The sequence below is a fragment of the Strongylocentrotus purpuratus genome, unplaced genomic scaffold (assembly GCF_000002235.5).
Source record: "Strongylocentrotus purpuratus isolate Spur 01 unplaced genomic scaffold, Spur_5.0 spur5_scaffold_1, whole genome shotgun sequence".
Taxonomy (NCBI): domain Eukaryota; kingdom Metazoa; phylum Echinodermata; class Echinoidea; order Camarodonta; family Strongylocentrotidae; genus Strongylocentrotus; species Strongylocentrotus purpuratus.
In genome coordinates, this window is record NW_022145594.1 from 17,995,869 (window position 1) to 18,017,171 (window position 21,303).

The window sequence follows — 21,303 nt, forward strand, 5'->3', positions numbered from 1 at the left end:
ATAATTTGTGTGAGTTAAAGGAAAACAAAATGAAAGAGAATTAAACAACGATATAAGAGAGGTGCGAGAGCATGATGAATTGCATTTCTTTTAAAAGAACAATGGGATAACAACCAGGGCGTCATTAAAGGGGGGGGGGGGTCATGATGGGGGTGCGACACCCCCCCCCCCCCCCTCCCACCTGTCAGGATATTGGCGGTAAACTTGCGCTGCTGTCTGGAAAAATGAGAAAAGGGGGAGGGGAAAATGAGAGGGAAAGGGAAAGAAAAGAAAACACAGGAAATAGAAGAAAGAAAGAGACAAAGAAAAAGAGGAAGGAGACGAATAAAGAAAAGGAAACAAAAGAAACGGGGGGGGGGGGGGTAAAAGAGAGTAGAGACAGAGGGGGGTAAGAGCCTGAGAGAATTTAAGATAGAGAGGGGGATGTTGGGTAGAGTCACCACGTCGAGGGGACAAGAAAGATACGCATAGATTATGTTGCTGTGTCAGGACCGCGGTGTCGGAATGGTTTGCTCGATCCTCGTGTACTACATCAATTCAGAAGTTTGAGGTCGGTGAGAGGTATTATGTCGGTCGGCTGGCAAATTTCTTATCGGACATTTATCGGCAAATTTCTTATCGGACAAAGAAAATTTTTGAAAATTGAGACAATGATTAGGAGTCGGTAAAGCGAATCGTCTTCTTTCTCTAATAATTTAATGAAGCGTCAAAGCCTCCGCGGAAGGGGGAAGACTGAATTCAAACAAAAACACTACAACGAATCGTGTTCTTTCTCTGATGATTTAATGAAAAGTGCAAGCTTCCGCGCTTCGCGCGGGATGGGTGAAAATGAATTCATACAAGGATCATAAGAGTAATAATTTAATGAAACGTCAAAACTTCGGTGCTTCGCGCTGGAGGGACTGAATTCAGACAAGGAATAATAGTAAAGAACAGTTCAACGAATCGTCTTCTTTCTCCAATGATTTAATGAAACGTCAAAGCTTCCGCACTTCGGCGCTGGAAGGGGAAATGAGAACGGTACAACGAATCGTCTTCTTTCTTTAATAATTAAATGAAACGTCAAAGCTTCTTGTGCTTCGCGTGGGAGGGGCGAAACAAGAAGTTAGAGTCGGGAACGGTACAACAAATCGTCTTCTTTCTCTAATAATGTAATGAAGTGTCAAAGCCTCCGCGCTTCGCGCGGGAGGGGGAAAACTGAAAAATAACTTATTTCCTGGCCCCGGGTTTACAGGGTTAAATTTGTAAACATAGCAATGCATGGTCCCCCTCCTCTCTTTTTCTTCCTCTTTTTTCCCTTCCCTTTATCTCCTCTTCCTTTTTTCTTTCCCTTTCCTTTTTTCTCTCTTATTTTTTGATTGAACTATACTCTCTTGATTCAGGAGAATGGTGACATTTTTTTCTTTCTCTACTTCATTTTTTTCTATAGAGTGGAGGTTCAGTAATGATTAGGGATCACTTCATTAATAAAGGTGTTTTCACTCGATCCGACCAACAATTAATCCCGCAATTTACTAAAAACAAATAGGCCACGTTTCTTAATCACCCCCTTTCTGAGAGTGGATTCCATTATGAAAAGATTTTTTTTCTTTCTTTATCATTATTGCGTGGGTTTCCATTCCAAACAAAGTGGTCCCTTACACGACCCCCGGCCCCTGAACGGGCCCTCTCACCTCGATAAAAAGGGGAATCATACATGCATAAGATCGATGATCAGGAGCAGAACAGGGGAGGCAATAGAGGGGGAAGAGGAGGAGAAAAGGGCGGGAGGAGGAATAGAAGGAGCAAAGATGTTAGTATAAACATGATAAAAATGAACAAAATGAACACACAAAAAAAGTTGATATAAAGAAATCATGACATGATTACTTTTTCTCCTGCGTTGTTGTTACTGTAGAGGGCAGCACATCTTTGCGGGAAATTTGCTTATTACTCGTGGGAATCCCCACACCATGCATGCAAGCAATGCAATGCCATCAACACTGTGTGTCATATTGTGTTTATCTTCCATGAAACTGACAGACAACTTATCTCTGATAACGGTAGGTTTATGACTTTATTCGCACTAATTTATTTTTGTCATCGCATGGAACTACGGATAACATGATACTAACGCAAATGTTAAGCTAAATCATTTTGAATATTTATCTTTGCATGACAATTGATTAGACCCCTACTTAAAATCTTACACCAGTCCCACTAACTGTATTTCATGTTAATGCTTTATTATGTTTAGTTAATGATGATGTTCTACTTTTAGCGGGATTGATCTTGATGCATTAACTTTAAGGGAAAGTCCACCGTGACCAGGCACGTACGCAGGGGAGGGGGGGGGGGGGGAGGGTTGAGTTTTTTTATTTATTTTTTATTTAGAGTTGTAATAAAAAAAAATCCTGATGGATGACCTGAAAATGATGACCTACCCCCCCCCCCCCCCCCCCCCCCCCCCAACGGAACGAAATGCTGATGGGTCAAATTTTCAAATTTTGGGACTAAAAAAAAAATATGTATGTTCTCTTGCCCCCTTTTACCGGATGCATATCCGATTTATTTTATATTGTAAATTAGGCCTAGACCTAGGGCTAGGCTATAATACATCCGTTCCACTTACCAACTTGACTGGATAAATCTGTTTAATGGTCCATTTTCAGGAAATTATGGGTCAAAATCGACATCCATGTTCAAAATCTAGCTAGCCATGACGTTACCTAAATCTCATTCCTTCTAATCTACACCGAAAGCAAAGTGATTATGAAGGAAAAACTGTGCACGAGCTACAAGTTCGTAATGACGTAATATTTCTACTAATACCCTAAGGCTGTAGTTTTCAGTTGGTCGGTTGTTTTTTAAGGGGACAGTTGAACGTTGAACCTTGACGACATAGTCCCTGAAGCAGCTATTCCAAATTAAACTAGGATGGGATGTGTTGTCACAGCTAGCAGGTGATGGCGCAGATGACACCAAACGGTGCAAACTGAACTGGTATGTAAATGAAATAAAAACCATGCTCCTACAGATTAAAGCATTCTGGAAGCTACAAAAGGGTGGCCTCCTGGAAAGCAGCAACCATTGTTGTTGTTTTCCTGATACACTTCTTAATGAGATGTAAATGGATTTTGTAACTTTGTTGAGAGCAGATCCACTTTTTCTTTGATTGCAGGAGGAAGATAGGATCTGCAATGGCCAGTTCTGATGATGAGGTTCGGCAGGTACCTGGGTAAGTATTCCTATTCTTTGTCATGTTAACCCATTGTGTCCTGGGACTGAATGGCTCCTGTATTAAACCTATGTGAATTAGACAATTGAGGAGTCAACAAGTCATTAATTTAACAATATTCCATTCTTGTATAGCGCATACCACAGTATGATACAATGTCTCTGTGCATTTCCCAAAGACCATGGTTATTATTACCCCTACATGTATTTTAGCTCTGGCAGTCATGCTCAGTATGTGTAAGGAATAAATCCTACAAAATACCTGCTTACTACATGTACATTGTAGTCAAGTGTGGCAGATGTATATCAATGTCTTGCCAAAGGAAAGGTGCTGTGGGAGGGATTCAAACCCTGTACCTTGTGCTTCACAGTCCAGACTTTGGATACTGTACAGTATATGAGAGTTCTTCTTTTCCTCTATATCTGTATGTGACATGCAAATGTTTTCCCTGTGGGGTGGTTCTACCAAAGGTTTTGGGATTGATTAAATATTTTCCAGTGTAAAAAATTAACTGTACTAAAAAAGTCATGTTTATCCAGACCTGAAATAATGAGAGGATGCTGATGATGGTGGTGATAATGATGATAATAATATGTAATAATTATCATAATGAAAGTAATGATAGTGATAAAAATATATATAATACCAATATTAATAAGAACAATAATAACAATAATGATAATTGTAAAAATAAGGATAATCACAATTTTTACAATATTAAAATCACTTACGCAAATTTAAGGTTAAAGCAAGTTTACTTTTCTCTTAATATCTTAGGAACATGGATGACGTAGATGAGAATACCATCAAGATCCTGGTGGCTACCGACTGTCACGTAGGATACATGGAGAAAGATTCCATCCGTCACAGCGACTCCATCAACACCTTTGAGGAGATCCTGCAGCTGGCACGTAAAAACAAGGTAAAGAGTTAAAGTCAGTGTAGACTGACGGGACTACATGTCTTTTCGGTGACCTGACTCAGGGCCAGTCGGGTTTAATACGAATATGGACGACGCGGCGGCAGCAATCACGTGCTTGCAACATTAGTGAAACCAAAGTGTGAGGAGAACCATGGTCTGTTCCACGAACGCTGACCATGTAGAGATTAAGTCGCTGACTACCGTAGATGGCGTATTTGCCAAGCTACATGGCCTTTAAACTCAGTGGGTCGTCAGTTTCCATGTGCAATTGGTCATAATTCGCTGACTCCTGAATTGGTGGAAATGCCATGTATGGGTGTACAGGTCTGTATACATAGCAAACTCTGTCAAGAAACACTTTCTCGTCTCTCAGAGAGTCTTCGGGAAAGAAATGCATATCCTAGCCCCTCATTATCACTTTTAGCTGTGGGTTATCATTTTTTGATGGTAACTATTTTGCACGGTAGAGTGGTAGGAAAGAATGATGCACGGCCACATGGTGTCACCGGACCAATCAGATGGCTACATTCTATCACCCTATGGTTAACCTTTGACCCTTTGCCTGTTGCAGGTTGACATGGTGTTGCTTGGAGGTGACCTCTTTCATGAGAACAAACCCTCCAGGAAGTCCCTCCATGGGGTCATGACCCTGCTTAGGAAGTACTGCATGGGTGACAGACCGGTCCAGATCGAGTTCCTCAGCGATCAGAGCGTCAACTTCGCAGCCAGTCCGTAAGTTTAGTAAGGTAGCTTATCAAAATGAAGTGCCGCAAAAGAAGACAAATATGGAGCCGGTAAATGCGTCTTGATGAGGCTTTATTTTTGCTAATATTTTATTCAGATATGTAAAAACCAAAACCTATTGTTTATCATTCTTGGTATAAAACAGATAACGAGCTGCTTGCAAGGGAGACGATAGAGCTGCCAATTTGAACGTGATGATGTTTCCATGAATATACTAATGAGTCATGATTTGTAGTCTTCTTTTGCCAGGCTGTTGACCAGCAATATAGCAGATACTTTTCCAAAAATAATTCTTATCATATTTAAAAAGGGTGAGGCATTGATGGGTGCTAAAAATATAATTTGTTTATGCCTCCGCTACAAAGTAAATGGAGGCATTATGTTTTCAGTTTCAGTTTCAGTTTCAGTTTCAGTTTTATTTTTCATTTCCAACAGAACAGTAATTATGACAAGAAATCAGATATACAATTCAACATTCAATAATATAATTTATACAACACCTACGTGGATCCTTGTCATTTGATTGGACGATTGTTGGTCACATGATATTCAATAGATGGTATATTGCACGGTCGTGCATTTTTGGTTCTATGCGCCGTGCATTTTTGGTTATATGCAGATTGCGTACCTCTCTGCTGCATGTGCGTGTATCCCTGCGTGTTTCTGACGCGAAGGCAATCTGCATGTCATCGAGAAGGCTTGACTCGAACTTTAATTTATCTTTATAAGGAGTAAAGCATAATTTGTTGATTAACGTTCTATTAGGTCTTCTTCGATGTTGTATAAAACAAATAATGAATGTTTTTCATTTGTTTAATAGTGCAAATATTCGTTTTGCGTTTTGCGTATTAACGTTAATTCTATTCAACTCGGCTGACGCCTCGTTGAATAGAATGTTAATCTTTCAACTCATGAACATATTCGCACTATTGAACTCATAACCATTCATTATTTGTATAATATTTTACATGGTTTAAAGTTGTGAAATAGAAAGTATACATAATTATCCAGTATAATGGGTTGTCCGTCCATCCGTCCCATCTCGTGATCGCGTTATCTCAAGAACAGATTGATGGATTCCCGCCAAACTTGGGTCATGTATGTATCTTGCAGAGCCAATGAACTGAAGAGATTTCAGGATCATGAGGTCGAAGATCAAAGGGTCATAAATATATTTGAAAAATAGCTTGTAATCATGATATTCTGAGAACCTGTTAATGGATGCTTCTGTTTTGGCTTGTAAAATCGCTTTATGGCAGAGGCATCATTAGTTTCATCTATTTTTGTTTTCATTTCATATTGATTTCCAACCCTCTGTCTTTCGTGACTTAGATTCCCCAGTGTGAACTATGAAGATGCAAACCTGAATATTGACATGCCTGTCTTCTCTATACATGGCAATCACGATGATCCTGCTGGGGTGAGTTTACACTATCTTAAAACAAATGTATTAACCAAATTACCGACCATGAATAAAACTGTATTAAATGGATATCCAACCTCAATCACAAATTGCGATAATAGAAAGCAGAAAAAATCAGAAAAGCAGATTGGTGAAAGTTTGAATGAAATAAGACAGATAATAAGATAGTTACGAAGTCTTGAAAGTTGTAGTGGCTACATGTATTGGAATTTCTAATTAGTCGAAAAAGTAATGCTCATGCGATGTAATGCAGAACAATTTATTTTTTAGGTTTTATTGTATGTAAGGTCTTGATCAAGGGTTGCTGCTTCAGAGGTCTTTGTACACACAGACACATTAATTGGTAATTCAAGCAAATCTGGTGTCGGCAAATTATGATGCAATGCACATGGACACCGACTGCTACGTGGGTTGGAATGATAAATATAATTCCTTATCTTCTTCTTCCCTATGCACACTTGAAGCTGGGTAATCTATGTGCTCTAGACATGCTGAGTGTCTCTGGCTTGGTGAACTACTTTGGTAAAAGTACCTCGCTGGAATCGGTTGAGATCTCCCCCATCCTCATTCAGAAAGGAACAACCAAGCTAGCTACGTTTGGACTAGGTAAGTTTGCCCAAGCTCTACCCGACCAGGCCTTGGCCCCGTCTTATAAAGAGTTGTGATTGATCCAAATCAATCGCAAGTTTGCAGTCTCCCATCTCTTATGTACATGTTGTGATTGATATCAATTGCAAATATGTTGCCATTAATATAAATTCTTTACAAGACGGGCCTGGTTGCCAGTTTAATTCTCTGTCACCTATGGTATAAGTTTGTCACTCTTCTTCAGGCTTTATTGTATTATGATATTTAGTGTTCCATCATGCATTGCTTCTGTTCAGGCTAAATAAGTAAAAGTAAAAAGCATTCCTGAATCCCCGACAACCCCCCCTCCCCCCTCCCCCCCCCCCCCCCTCCAAAAAAAAAGATGTATTAATAACCTTAAAAATTGTTCATGTTGGCCAATTTTCACACCAAGATATTTTGCGATGTCCCAATTTCATTGGTGTACTTGAGCCATTTGGCACAACAAACTTTTATGAATTTGGACCGCTTCCGAATTTCCTTAATGCCTGTAAAAAAGCCAGTGGTAGACATGGAGTGTAGAGTGTACACCGGGAAGTGCAGAATTTCATTTTAATTCGGTGACAGTAATGATACTGTACGTGTAACTATCTTGCTCAGATACCTTATTTCATCATCATCAACATCTTCACTGTCTTCAACACCGACACTATCATCAACATCATCATCATCATTATCATCCTTACCATCATCATTACATCATCATCATCATCATCATCATCGTTATCATCATTATCATAATCATCATCATCATCATTATCACCATTATCGTCATCATCATCATCATCATCATCATCATTATCGTCATCATCATCATCGTCGTCATCATCATTATCATAATCATCATCATCATTATCATCATTACCATCATCATCACCATCATCATCATCATCATCATCACCACCATCATCATCATTATTTAATGCATTGTGATGGTTTCCATGGTTACAGGTTCCATACGAGATGAGCGTCTTCATCGGATGTTTCTATCAGGAAAGATCTCCATGCTGAGACCAAAGCAGAATGCTGATTCCTGGTTTAATATCTTTGTCATCCATCAGAACAGGTGATACTCCTATGTTTCTTGTAAATCAACCTTCTCCTATTATCAAAAGTGCATTTGGTTATTACACAATTCACTCCTAGATCCTAATAGAATGATTCATTTATTAAAGGCATAGACCAGTTTTGGAAACGCCGCCCTCTAAAAAATTGAAATGGAAGCTCTTATTACCAATTATGTGTAAGAATATGTTTTGACGAATACGCGATGATACAAATTTTGCCGGGAAACCGCCTACTAATTTATATATTTTGTAAATTATTATATCTATCCAGACTGGATTTTACTTGTAGTCCTATTTACAGATTTCTGTGTACAGTGCTTGTAACTTTACCAAGACTGGGCCAAATTTCTTATCATTTTGATGATTCCAGAACCTTGCAGTACACACCTATACTTATATACTAGATTATCACCCTTTTGTGATCGATTCCACAACGTTTCTTTCACAATGCAATCGCATGACCAGAAATGATCTTTACCTTTAAGACTATCAAAGTTTTGTTTTTTAACAGTGTGCAATAATAACCAGCACTGTGCTGTAATTTAAAAAAAAGTATGTAATACCACACTTGACCTGGTTGAAGTAAATGGGTACCTGGCAGGAATTAATTCCTTGAAATGCTAGAGTGCTATAATGGCAGCAATTATAAAGACAGGGGTAATAATTGTGGAGCGCCAGAATTGTCAAGTCCTACAGACATGAGCGCTATACGAGAACCAACTATTATAATTATTTATTGTTGTCATGATCACTACTACTACTATTACCATCCGGCTCCAGCGAGACTTGGCCTTCCTGGCTAAGCCTTAACCGTCTAAGAACTGGCTACGGACGATGCAGAGTCCTAATGCAGAGGTGGGGTCTAGGAGACGAACAAACGGCATGTGAATGCGGCCAGGAACAGACAATGGAACACCTGCTAGTCTGCCTACTCCTGCCAGAGCCATGTACCTGGCCAAGATGACCTGGAAGCCGTGAATTGCTGTGCCAAAGCCTGTGTGGACCACTGGACAAGACTTGTGTAGTGACTCGATAAGAAGAAAAAGAGACTACTATTACCATTACTATTATTATTACTATTAGTACTATTATTACTATTATTATTATCTAATCTATTTTCCTATCTACCTTTCAGAGCCAAGCATGGCGAGCACAACTACATCCCCGAGCAGTTCCTGGACAACTTCATTGACCTGGTCATTTGGGGTCACGAGCATGAATGCCTGATTGACCCTGTATGGAACGCTACACAGAACTTCTTCATCAGCCAGCCTGGCAGTAGTATAGCCACCTCATTATCGCCTGGAGAAGCTGAGCCTAAGTAAGTCCTCTTCCTTGCCTCCATGCGGACACCAAACTTATTTCTCTTTGTATTTTGTCTTGTTTGTTTGTTTTGATTTGGTTTCTGCATTTTTCAGCATAATAACAATTTATAAAGAAACTAGGTATATATAAAGTTTAACAAAAGTCAAAAAATACATATTCATATCATAATATAAATCAATTGAACAATTATACCTTTGAAACAACACATAGTTAGAAAATCATTTCAAAATCATTTTTAATAGTATACCTCATTTTTGTGTAGCTTTCTTTTCTTTTGTTTGTTTTTATGATAATCCTATTATTTCAAAATGTTAACATGTCAATGTGAATTGAATTTGAATTCTGATTAAGTGATACCTGTTCTCATGCCTCTCCTACTCTCTCAATCTCTCTCTCTCTCTCTCTCTCTTTCTCTCTCTCATTCTCTCTCTATTTTTGTATCTCTCCTTATCTCCCTTTATTCTCTCACTTTCCCTCTCTCACCCCTCCCCCTTGTTTCACCCCCCCCCCCTCTCTCTCTCTCTCTCTCTCTCCCCTCTTGCTGTCCTTTCCTGTACTATCTTTCTATATCTACTACCTGTTTATATCTCTCTCATTCACACCAACTCTCCACCCCTCCCGCCATCCCTAGGCATGTAGGCCTGCTGCAGGTTCGCGGGAAGGCCATGAAGTGCACCAAACTCAAACTGGAGACTGTCCGACCGTTCTACATTGAAGACATAGCCCTCCAGGACACAACCCTTGATCCTGACGATGTCAAGCTCGCAGAGAAAACCAGCGCATTTTGCACTGAAAAGGTAATAATAATAATAATAAAGACATTTATAATGCGCAATATATCCACCCAGAGGGTGCTCAAGGCGCTTACAATAAACTACATATAAACTATACTTAGATACAATTATGCTCACATTACATTATACATGGTAGAAATGATTATATTAGTTAAAGTTGGCCATTAGATAAGTTTTCAGACTGGCCTTGAAATGACCCACTGATCTACAGTCCTTAAGTATGTTAGGGAGACTGTTCCACAATCGGTAGGTAGCATGTTCCACAATCGGTAGGTAGCACAGCATCCTCTCCAACTGTTTGATCAAGTGTATTTGATTTGATTTAATTTTTTTCATGGTCTTTTTCCTAAATTACAAAATTATTACAACATAATCATGATAATAAAAGAATTATGTAATCAAGACATCGTCAACATGGAATATGGACATTGTATTACTAACATAAAATAATCATGAAGAAGGATTGCCACCTGAGCCAAGCTAGAAGGCATGGTGATCTTTTGTATTTTGGGGAAGCTGCCCATGATTCTTTTTATTAGATTAGAGATTTGTCATGAAGCTTGTTAATAACTACAAAAAGATGATGTTTTGCAGTCTATATTTCCAAGGATTTTTTGCACTAAATAGAGGCATTAATTGCAAAAATCTCATGTTTTTCAAAATAAACGGTGAATCTTGAAATCCTGAAGCCATTCTGTATTATACCATGTGTACAGGATTATTATGTCATTTTTTCTCTATCTAACAACATACATAAATCATGGCATATGAATATAAATAAGCACATGGGGTTCTATTTGGCTATACTGTATTCAAAATGTGAGCTTCAAATATTACTACTGCATCGAGCTTTGAATGAGGTGTGATGCAGTACGCACAGGAATCACACCACTTTTATGTCTTAATAGGTGGAAGCCCTGATCCAGAGAGCAGAAGATGAACACACCGGTAACAGAAAACAGCCCACGCTTCCACTGATTCGGCTTCGGGTATGTCCTCTTGTCAATGAACTTTGTATAAAAATAATCTGTATTTATATAGCGCTTAAAGGTAAAGACCAGTTTTGGAAACGACCCCATTTCAAAAATGAAATGGAAGCGCTTATTACCAATCACGTGAAAGAATATGTTTTTACTAATACGTGATGATACCTTTTTTGCCGGGAAACTGCCTACTAATTGATATATTTGGTAAATTATTATATCTATCCGGACTGGATAGATATAGGGTAGTCCCACATACATCTTTCTGTGTACAGTGCTTGTAACTTTTTGGGCAAAATTTCTTATCATTTTGATGATTTCAGAAGGTTGCAGTATACATGTATGCTAGATGATCAACCTTTTCTGATCGATTCCACAACGTTTCTTTCACAATTAATGCACTCGCATTAAAGAGACTTGGTAAAATTGTTTAGATGAGAGCAAAATGGTGCTAAGGTAGTGACTTCAATGCTAGATGTACAATTAAAGATAATCTGAAAGTTTGAGTGAAAACAGACAATTATTAATGATAGAAATTGGGAAAAACTGATCTGATCGATTCCTTAATTCTCCTAACTATATTATTACAATTTAATTTAATTTTAGGTGAATGGAAATCGACACAGACCAATGAATGAGCTCTATATGCCATTCCAGACATTCAAGTGTTTAAAGATTTGTAAAAGCCTTTCTTATGTCGTATCTTGATGGAAAAACGTTGCGAAAATTCACAAATTTGTTGGGAGAATTGCATGTTACAGGGTTAGTACAGGGCAAGGAATATAATAAGTGAAATTTCATTAAAAAATTACGCAGTTCTTTTTATCAACCTTCAACAATGTAACTGGTTTACTTAAGGCTGTAATTACTATCTATCCTAACTTCTATATGTAGGTTGACTACAGTGGGGGATTCGACACAATCAATGTGAACCGTTTTGGGCAGAAGTTTGTAGGTCGTGTGGCTAACACAAAGGATCTTGTCCGCTTTACTAAGAGAAGAATACAATTAAAAAAAGAGGGTGAGTTCATTCTCTTTTTGTCTATAAATGTTAAATACAAGAATCATTAATGTGGTTATCATTATCACCATCATCATCTTTATCTTCTTCATCATTTTCACCATCATCATTAGCATCATCATCATCATCATCATCATTGTCACCTTCATTAACTGTCATCATTATCAGCATCATCAGCATCATCATTGTCATCATCATCATTTTCACCATCATCATCATCATCATCATTGTCAGCATCATCATTATCACCTTCATTACTATCGTCTTTGTCATCATCATCGTTATTAGCATCATCAGCATTCATCCTCATAATCATGATCATCACCAACAGTGATCTGTCAAAAGATGGATAAGATGTTTCTTACCCTATTTTCTCAAACAACTTTCTTTTCAAGTATTATGATCATCAGGGTTTAATGGGGGGAAGTTGTAGTTGAACTTTTAGAAGAACCTTGTATCTGTTAGAGCCAAAGAGCGTTAAATCTGTATAAAACAACATGAGTTAAGTCCCTTGTAGCTCCAACTGAAAATGTATTCATAGGCCTGCCCTCATCAGCTCCAATTTGCCATATAGCCCGCTATTTCTGATTGGGAAATTAGCCCGAAGTTACAAATCTCGGCTTCATGAACTCAAAAGTAGAGCTCGAGAAATTAGCTTGAGAAATTTGCTCAGTGTTGGCGCATAGTGCAAGTCTTCGGGCTGGTGAAGATGCACTGGACAAATAACAGGATATTTTGCCAAATAGCTGCCTATTTTGCAAACTAGCCCAAGATATCTTTGGAAGATTTCCAGAGCAAATAGCCCGCTATTTGCGTCTTCACCTGCCAAATAGCCTTCTATTCTGTGATTGGGCTAATTTCCCAAAATCAATAGCGGGCTATTTGGCAAACTCGAGCTAATGTGGACAGGCCTTTGGATTGTTCATTATTTACATATCTTACATGCATGTGTTATCCATCCTACCTTCAGATACCAAACCTGGAGAAGACTTGGGGGAATTCCTCAAGCCAGAGGCTCTTGAAACGGAGAGAGTGGAAGACCTCGTTCGCAAGTACTTCTCTGAGACAGAAGAGGTAACAGATCTTTAGAAATAATAATGATATTAATAGTGGGTTCTTCAATATTTTGATAGCACTCATATAGAACTCATGTCAGATTTGACACTCCTGGCGCTCCACAATCATTACCCAGCTTTAGCATGGCTGCCATTACGGCACTCTAGCATTTCAAAGGATAAATTCCTGCCAGGTACCCATTTACCTCACCTGGGTGGAGAATGGCAAATGTAGATTAATGTCTCATCAATTTAAAACATGTGTCACCTATGGAGCTGTTTTTCAGAGCTTCCTCTGTCTTGTCATTTCATTTCCTTTTTTGTTGTTGTTGATAACTGAAGTCATAGTAGACTGGGAACACTTCTTATATTTAGGAATATATGAGCTCAAAGATAGCACATGTGCAAATGACCCCCACCGATATTTTAAACGTTGGGAAGTCCCTCTTTGCATATTTTAGAACAATCTCTACCAAAATGATAGAGGTGCTTCAGGAAGTCCTTCTGTTTGCCCTCTTGCAAAGGAAAACTACCACTTTTGTATCATACAATGTACCTTTGGTGATGAAATGAATAATGATTACAGAACTTTCATCAACACATATCCAGCTATAGTCTTGATGGGATTTTTCAAAGGCAAATTTCCACATGTGTATCATAGAATGTACTGTAGGTGATGAAACAAATAATGATTACAGAACTTTCATGAACACATATCCAGCTTTAGTCTCGAGGATTTAGAGGTTTGTACAAATAATGACCTTTATTAGGCCATGGGTAGATAGTATCTCCATACTATTTTATTCATTGCTAATGTGCACCTACGTAACTGTGATTATAATCTTGATTCTTTATATTATGGAATGGAACTGAAATAGATGCGACTCAAATCATTACAAACTGAAGCTATCTAATTATTGATCAAATTATTTGACCGACGGTCCGCCCGTAGAGTATAAAACATGCTTGCTTACATTATATTTTATCATCTGACGAAGTGTTGCAGCGGCGCATGAAACGTTGTGATCTTTTAGATCCCTTGTTGACCTTACATTGCGAGACAAACGAATATCACTAGCGATATTATTTTTGATACTACATCTGCAATGAGTAATATACTTAGCATTGTTGAATCTATATAATTTGGTCTTTTGGATCCATGTAGACTAAGCAGCTGGAGCTGCTGTCGGAGAAAGGCCTGGGTCAAGCGGTCAGGGAATACGTGGACAAGGAGGAGAAGGAAGCCATCCAAGCCCTCGTTAAACACCAGCTCTCCCAAACGCAAGGTCAACTCAAGAACAGAAAAACAACAGAGGAACATATCGATGATGAGGTATGTGATTGCGTTCGGATTCATTCAATTTATGATGAATGTGTAAGAATAAAGGCTTGTTCATATATGCTACGGTACACCGTCGCAAAAAACTAACATTTTTTATATTCAACGTAAAAGTGAATTGTAATTGTGTGCAACAAAGCACTTGTGCCCATTCACTGATCTCTGTGCTATAAGATACTGATAGACGGGTCCCCTAAATATGAGTAATAGATCCAGTAATACAGGTAAAATGTATACAGGTAGTTGTTTGGAGAATAAGTTTTACCCTGAAGAACTGGGGGTAGGGCAGCTCATGTGTGGTTTGGATTGCGTGTGGGTTTGATTGCATGTGGGTGAGGTTGTGTCTGCTTCGGGAATGAAATGTACATGTTTAGAACTAAATGGCATGCTATATAATACATGTGAACTGATTGTTGATAATGGCTTGATTGTAAATATCCATCTACCTTTGTGTTACCTCTAGTTACATCGATTCAAGGTGGAGAGAAGGGAGATGACTGAAGCTGACGTTACCCAAGAAGTCAAAGCGGTAAGAGAAAGCCCGTCATTCTCCTTCACAAATATACCAGTTCATGGATATAATCTGTATATAAGCAACAACCGGATGATAATAGTATAGCGCTTAAAAACATTAGTATTAAGCACTATAAGTATATAAATGTTACTACCATTATGACTATCATTACAAACTTCAAAACTTGACCCAACACTGTACTACACAGTAACTAACCCCGAATCACTTGTATCCATTGTAAAACACTATGTATATGAACCTCAAGGTCTGTGATCATTATTGATTTATGTACCCACAGTGCATTCCATGATGTACAGCTAGCAGTATTTAGTTCAATAGGGGAAATAGAAAGCAATTCTGTGAGCACTTCCATCACTTCAAGAGTGATTATTAAGACATTTTGAATCAGTAGTACCGTATGCTAACTATGAACTGGTTTTTTGCTCCAGTATTTTGTGTCGGTCCTTAATAAAAGTCAGTGAAATCCTAAATTTTTCACAATCATTTGCCCTGGTGACATTTCCTCTGCACTTCATTTTCTCATTAGGGTTAGCTGTAGGTTAGCTTGAGGGTGTGGGTGAGGGTTAGGGTTTGTTTTGGTTCAGAACTGAAGGTAGGAATTGAGGTTTACAATTTGGGTAGTGTAGGCAGTTTACCCTGTATGGTAGAGCCTCGGATGCTTCATCAGTTGTTCCCAAGCTGTAGGGTTAAAGCAGGACTGCACTACGCGTAGCTACTTGCGCCCTCTACATAGCCAACAATGCCTATGCGGTACCCGTTGATCCCCCATGATCCCCTTTTTTTTATGTTAATTGAGAGCTGATGTGATGAGATAACCACCTGCCAGTGACCATGCAGGGAGGTCTAATCCCCCTGGCCAAACTAGTGCAGATAGGCTTTAAGCTTGCGCTTCCCATATGGTCCTTCTCCAATCCTTCCAGTCCTCAGCATCTAGCTGGGCGCAGCCAGATGCGCTCTCACTCCTTCTTCTAGTGTCACCTTGGAAAAATAATTTCAGTTCTGATGCTATTCTGCTATGCCACTAATGTCCTTTCGCAAGATATTAATCTACATTTGCCACTCTCCACCCAGATATTAAATGGGTACCGGTAGGAATGAATTCCTTGAATGCTGTGAGCGCCCAAATCGGCTGCCTAGCAGAGCCGGGATGGTACACTATGAACATGACGGACAAATACAGTTCCTCATTCTACCCTCAACAATTGCTGTGGTAGACAAAGGAACATCCCTTCACTGCTATTATGTAAAAATGTGAAGAAAAGGTGAATATGCATGTGACACCTGTTATACACATTTTTACATAATAGTAGTGAAGGGATGTTCCTTTGTCTACCACAGCAATTGTTGAGGGTAGAATGAGGAACTGTATATTTTGTCCTCTTTCTCTGTCCGTCATGTTCATAGTGGTAGTTGAAGCACCTTGAGCACCATGTATGGTGGATATGTGCGCTATATAAATATCCAATATTATTATTATTATGTTTTGATTATTCCACCCTTCATAGGCCATCACTGAAGATCGCAGCCAGAGACCAGACGCTTATTCACAAGATTATGGTGTGGATAGCGACGAGGAGAGCATCGGGGGCGGCAATGGAGACGGCCCTTCCAGGTCTACCAGAGGGCGTGCAAGAGGAAGGGGAGCGGCTGGAAGCACAGCAAGAGGTATAGTGTATAGAGGTATAGTGTATAGTGTGTAGAGGTATAGTGTGTAGTGTATAGTGTATAGTGTGTAGTGTATAGTGTATAGGTATAGTGTGTAATGTATAGTGTGTAGAGGTATAGTGTGTAGTGTATAGGTATAGGTATAGTGTGTAATGTATAGTGTGTAGAGGTATAGTGTGTAGTGTATAGTGTATAGGTATAGTGTGTAGAGGAATAGTGTATAGTGTATAGTGTATAGTGTGTAGAGGAATAGTGTGTAGTGTATAGGTATAGGTATAGTGTGTAATGTATAGTGTGTAGAGTTATAGTGTATAGTGTGTAGAGGAATAGTGTATAGTGTATAGTGTATAGTGTATAGGTATAGTGCGTAGAGGTATAGTGTATAGTGTGTAGAGGAATAGTGTGTAGTGTATAGTGTATAGGTATAGTGCGTAGAGGTATAGTGTATAGTGTGTAATGTATAGTGTATAGGTATAGTGTATAGTATAGTGTATAGGTATAGTGTGTAATGTATAGTGTGTAGAGGTATAGTGTATAGTGTATAGGTATAGTGTATAGTATAGTGTATAGTGTATAGTGTATAGTGTAGAGGTATAGTGTATAGTATAGTGTATAGTGCGTAGAGGTATAGTGTATAGTGTATAGTGTATAGTGTAGAGGTATAGTGTGAGGTATAGTGTGAATTAGATTGTGACAGGGGGTGAGAGTGAAGGAAAGGGAGGGAAAAGGGAATTGAGAAGGGCAAAGAAATAAGGAATGGAGGGAAGGGTGACTGGGAGAGCAGAGATAGAAAATGAGGGAGAGCAAGAGAGAAAAGTAGGAGCAGGGGAGGGGAGGGGAAAGAAACTGAGAGAATGAGGGATATCAAGCAAGAGAGAGAACAAGGGCAAAAGGTAGAGGGGAAGAGAGGGAGAGAGAAGTATATAATAGAGAAAATGGAAAACAGAGAGAGAGAGAGAGATAGAGGAAGGGACAGATATGGTCGTGTGGATATTGTCCATTCTTTTACAATATGAGAATACACTGATTGTTTTGATATGATACTTGCATAGCACCTGAATGACAAGGAAATTTCTGCTTGCTACAGTGATTTGTTCTTTGAAACATGAGTTCAAGTCCCTGGAGAATTTCTTTTATGATAATCAGTTCATGCAATTCGTGGAATTTGCTTATTTACGTATATAGACCGTGTATATGAATATTGTGATTTTAACAATTTCAATTTGATGAAATTTGAAGGAGATGTACCATATATTAACAAAACATGAATATTGCTTTTTATTTCAATACAGCATTGCTTTGTCTGTCCCTAAGTAATTCCATTATTTAAAAACGATTTGAACACAGGAAGAGGTAGCAGGGGTGGCAGGGGAAGCAGAGGAGGTCGAGGAAGAGGTCAAAGTTCATCAAGTCGAGGGTCAGCTCCTACCCAACAGACCCTGCTGATGACATCATCGAGCAGCAGAACGAAGCCAGGAGTTCTTGCATTTGAAGTAAGATTGATGAAAAAAATGGTGATGAAGATTATGACGATTGATGATGTTGATCGTGATATTGATGATGACGATCGTATTGATGGTGATACATATTTATAAATGTGTGGTGATGAAGATGATGATGGTACTGTTGCGAACGAACAATAATTTTATTGATAGTGATGATGATTTTGAGTGCAAGTAAGATGATGATCAGTGACAGATGAATTTAGTGATGAAGATAATGGTGACGGCAGTGAAAATCTTGATGGTGATGATAAGAAATTGGTGATGAGGAAAATGAATACACAATGGCACTCATAAGTAGAGCAAAACCAAAGCAAACTTATCTTTATTAGTGTAGACATCAGACACAAGTACATTCATCACAACTAGCGTTAGTTCCAATTTCATCGAATTGTGGTTATGATTTAAAAAAAAAAATATGTTGATGTTGATATCTTTTAGGATGATGATGATGATGATGATATGGAGGTGTCGATGCCAGCGTCAAGGGGCAGCAGAGCACCAAAAGCAACGTGAGTATCTTTGTAGATGATCATTGTAAATGTCCTTGATACAATTATCATCGTTTAGCGTCTGTTTTTCACACGCTGTGGGGTTGAACGTTTCTCTTCTGGGGGGTGTTTCACAAAACTTGTCATCGGTGACAAATTACAGTTTTTGTTATAAGCTATTGAAATCCTTGCTTCTGATTGGTTATCAGCAGATTTGTCACTGATTTTTGTCATTTGTCATTGAAAAAAGCCTTTGTGAAACGGGGCCCCTGGTCTTCAGCATCTGTCTGGATGAGGCCAGGCCCTGTTTCATAAAACTTGTTATCAATAACAAATGCTATATTTCTATGACAAATTTGCTCTCGACCAATCAAATGCCACAATTTAAGTAGCTGTTAACAGTCATGGGAACTTGTCATTGATAACAAGTTTGATGAAAAAGAGCAAAAGTAGAAATCTGTAAACAATCAATTGCTGATTATTTTTTCTCTTGCAGTGTGTGTTTGGTGTAGGTTTGCTATTAAATTGTTGTTCATGTTATTTTCGTTTCTTTGCTATCCTTTAGGAAGAACAAAGTGATCAACATCAGTGACTCTTCAGACGTAAGTTTAAATTGTGGCATTCTCTCACAAGATTCCATATGAAAAATGATTAATTTTTAATTTCTCTAATTTATACAAAGTTTTGAAACAGATATGGTGTGATTTCCATTGCAATAGCCTGAATTCAGGCCCTGACAAGTTATATTCAGACCATAGTTTAGGCTTTTTTTGTGTACAAAATAGCTCATTGTAGGTGATTTTCAGACCCTCTGATCAATTCTAACTGGCATCCCTGGATAGGATATTATTTACGAGCCATATCATAAAGTTATGTACTCCGATTGTTACAACAATCATGTTGTCCAAGTATTAAAAATCCAATGTTTCTTTACTGTTTGACCAATTTCAAGTTTTACCAATCTGTAGTAGTAGCAGTACATATAGGTAGTACTTGTAGTAATAATCTTTTCTTTGTGTGATTGAGAGCAAATAATAATTATAATAATGACAATAGGTACATTTATGTAACTCAGGTACTCTTTGAATATACTCTACTGCGCTTAATACAATTGATCATATAAGTACCCAAGCTGTTGTTGAGCCGCCATAATAAGGGGCTAAATTATTCAAGGAATTTCTTCCTACCGGCAACCCTATCGATTCACCTGGAGAGTGGCAAGTGTAGGTTAATGTCTTGCTGAAGGACGTTAGTGCCGCAGGGGGACTTGAACTGTGAACCATGTGATCCATGTACGGTCCGGTGAGGCATCCACTAGACCATGACACCTCTACAGACCACGAAACCTCTTAAAGCCCCACTGCACTATAGCTACTTGCACCCTCTATATAGCAAACAATGCCTTATCGGTGCCTGTTGATCCCCCATGATCCTCTTTTTCTTATGTTAGTTGAGAGCTGATTTGATGAAATAACCACTGTCAGTGACCTTGCAGGGAGTTCGAATCCCCCCTGGCCAAGCTAGTACAGACAGGCTTTAAGTTGATCATTGTATTGTTGTTTTTATAATTTCAGAATGACAGCGAAGATCCATTCAGTGCCATGAGCTCATCCAGCAGGAGTCAGGCAAAGAGAAGCAGACGGAACTAACATCTCGGAGTAGCAAACACCTATGTTCCTATGGACCAAGGATGGAGAGATAGGAGGAAATATCCAACCAGTCTGTTGGACTGCTATTAATCTTGCTCTCTACACTGTGCCTCATAAAAATGTTGGTTATTATAAGCAACATGTGGTTGTCACACTGAACTAATGATTTTTGTGAGGCACTCTGTAATTTCAGTACTTCTCAAAGAAGGCCATTCTTAGTGGCTAGTTTTCTCACTTGTGAAGTGGCACTCTTGAAATTCTCTGTGGGCTACTTGTAAAGCGCAAACGGTGCATGTTGCATCTAAGCACCCACCCCAGTACATACTATACTTTTCTTCAAGCAAATTTTTGGATGTGGATCATTGAAGCAATAATGCGCCTTAATAACAACCTATTTTGTACATATTGTGCAATCGTTGACAAAAGCCACTTCAGAAATCAACAGATAATTGTAGACAGCTGGTCACACCAGCATGTAAGGAGAGTCCTACATAAGCAAATCAAATTGGTTGGTTGCATCTTAGATGATGTTGGGTTTTACTAATCTATTCATGAACAGAAGTAGCAAACCATTTCTCGCTCATGTATCCGAAGAACTTTGTGGATCACAGGATGTAATAATAATAATAATCTTTTAAATTCCACTTCAAATTTTGTTAAGACCGAAAATGTAAATTCTTTTTGCCCAATTGATCGTCAGCCCGGCAGCCACTGAGCAGCGCCAGATCGACGTTGCTCTATCCCTTAATGTTGAACACCAAACAAGGTAGCAGCAACTCCCGTCTTAACGTCTTTTGGTATGACGCGGCCGGGGTTCGAACCCATGACCTCCCGGTTATGAGGCGGACGCTCTACTGACTGAGCCAACACATCGTAATGTGGAAGTGTACACCACAGATTTGGATTCCTGAATAATCAGAATATATCTCTGACCCCAATAGAA

At 38.8% G+C, this 21,303-nt stretch overlaps 1 protein-coding gene across 1 annotated transcript; it reads left to right on the plus strand.

The window, feature by feature from the left end:
* The first annotated feature begins 1,995 nt into the window (after positions 1–1,995).
* LOC593604 (double-strand break repair protein MRE11) lies at positions 1,996–21,063 on the plus strand. The gene is made up of 19 exons (XM_030977764.1): positions 1,996–2,042; positions 3,161–3,217; positions 3,995–4,139; positions 4,711–4,871; positions 6,216–6,303; positions 6,771–6,912; positions 7,885–7,999; positions 9,136–9,321; positions 9,958–10,123; positions 11,029–11,109; positions 11,998–12,124; positions 13,095–13,198; positions 14,345–14,512; positions 14,982–15,047; positions 16,559–16,718; positions 18,066–18,211; positions 18,662–18,732; positions 19,277–19,313; positions 20,286–21,063. The coding sequence occupies exons 2-19, from the start codon at positions 3,180–3,182 to the stop codon at positions 20,358–20,360; spliced, it is 2,076 nt and encodes a 691-aa protein (XP_030833624.1). The 5' UTR covers positions 1,996–2,042; positions 3,161–3,179; the 3' UTR covers positions 20,361–21,063.
* The last annotated feature ends 240 nt before the right edge of the window (positions 21,064–21,303 follow it).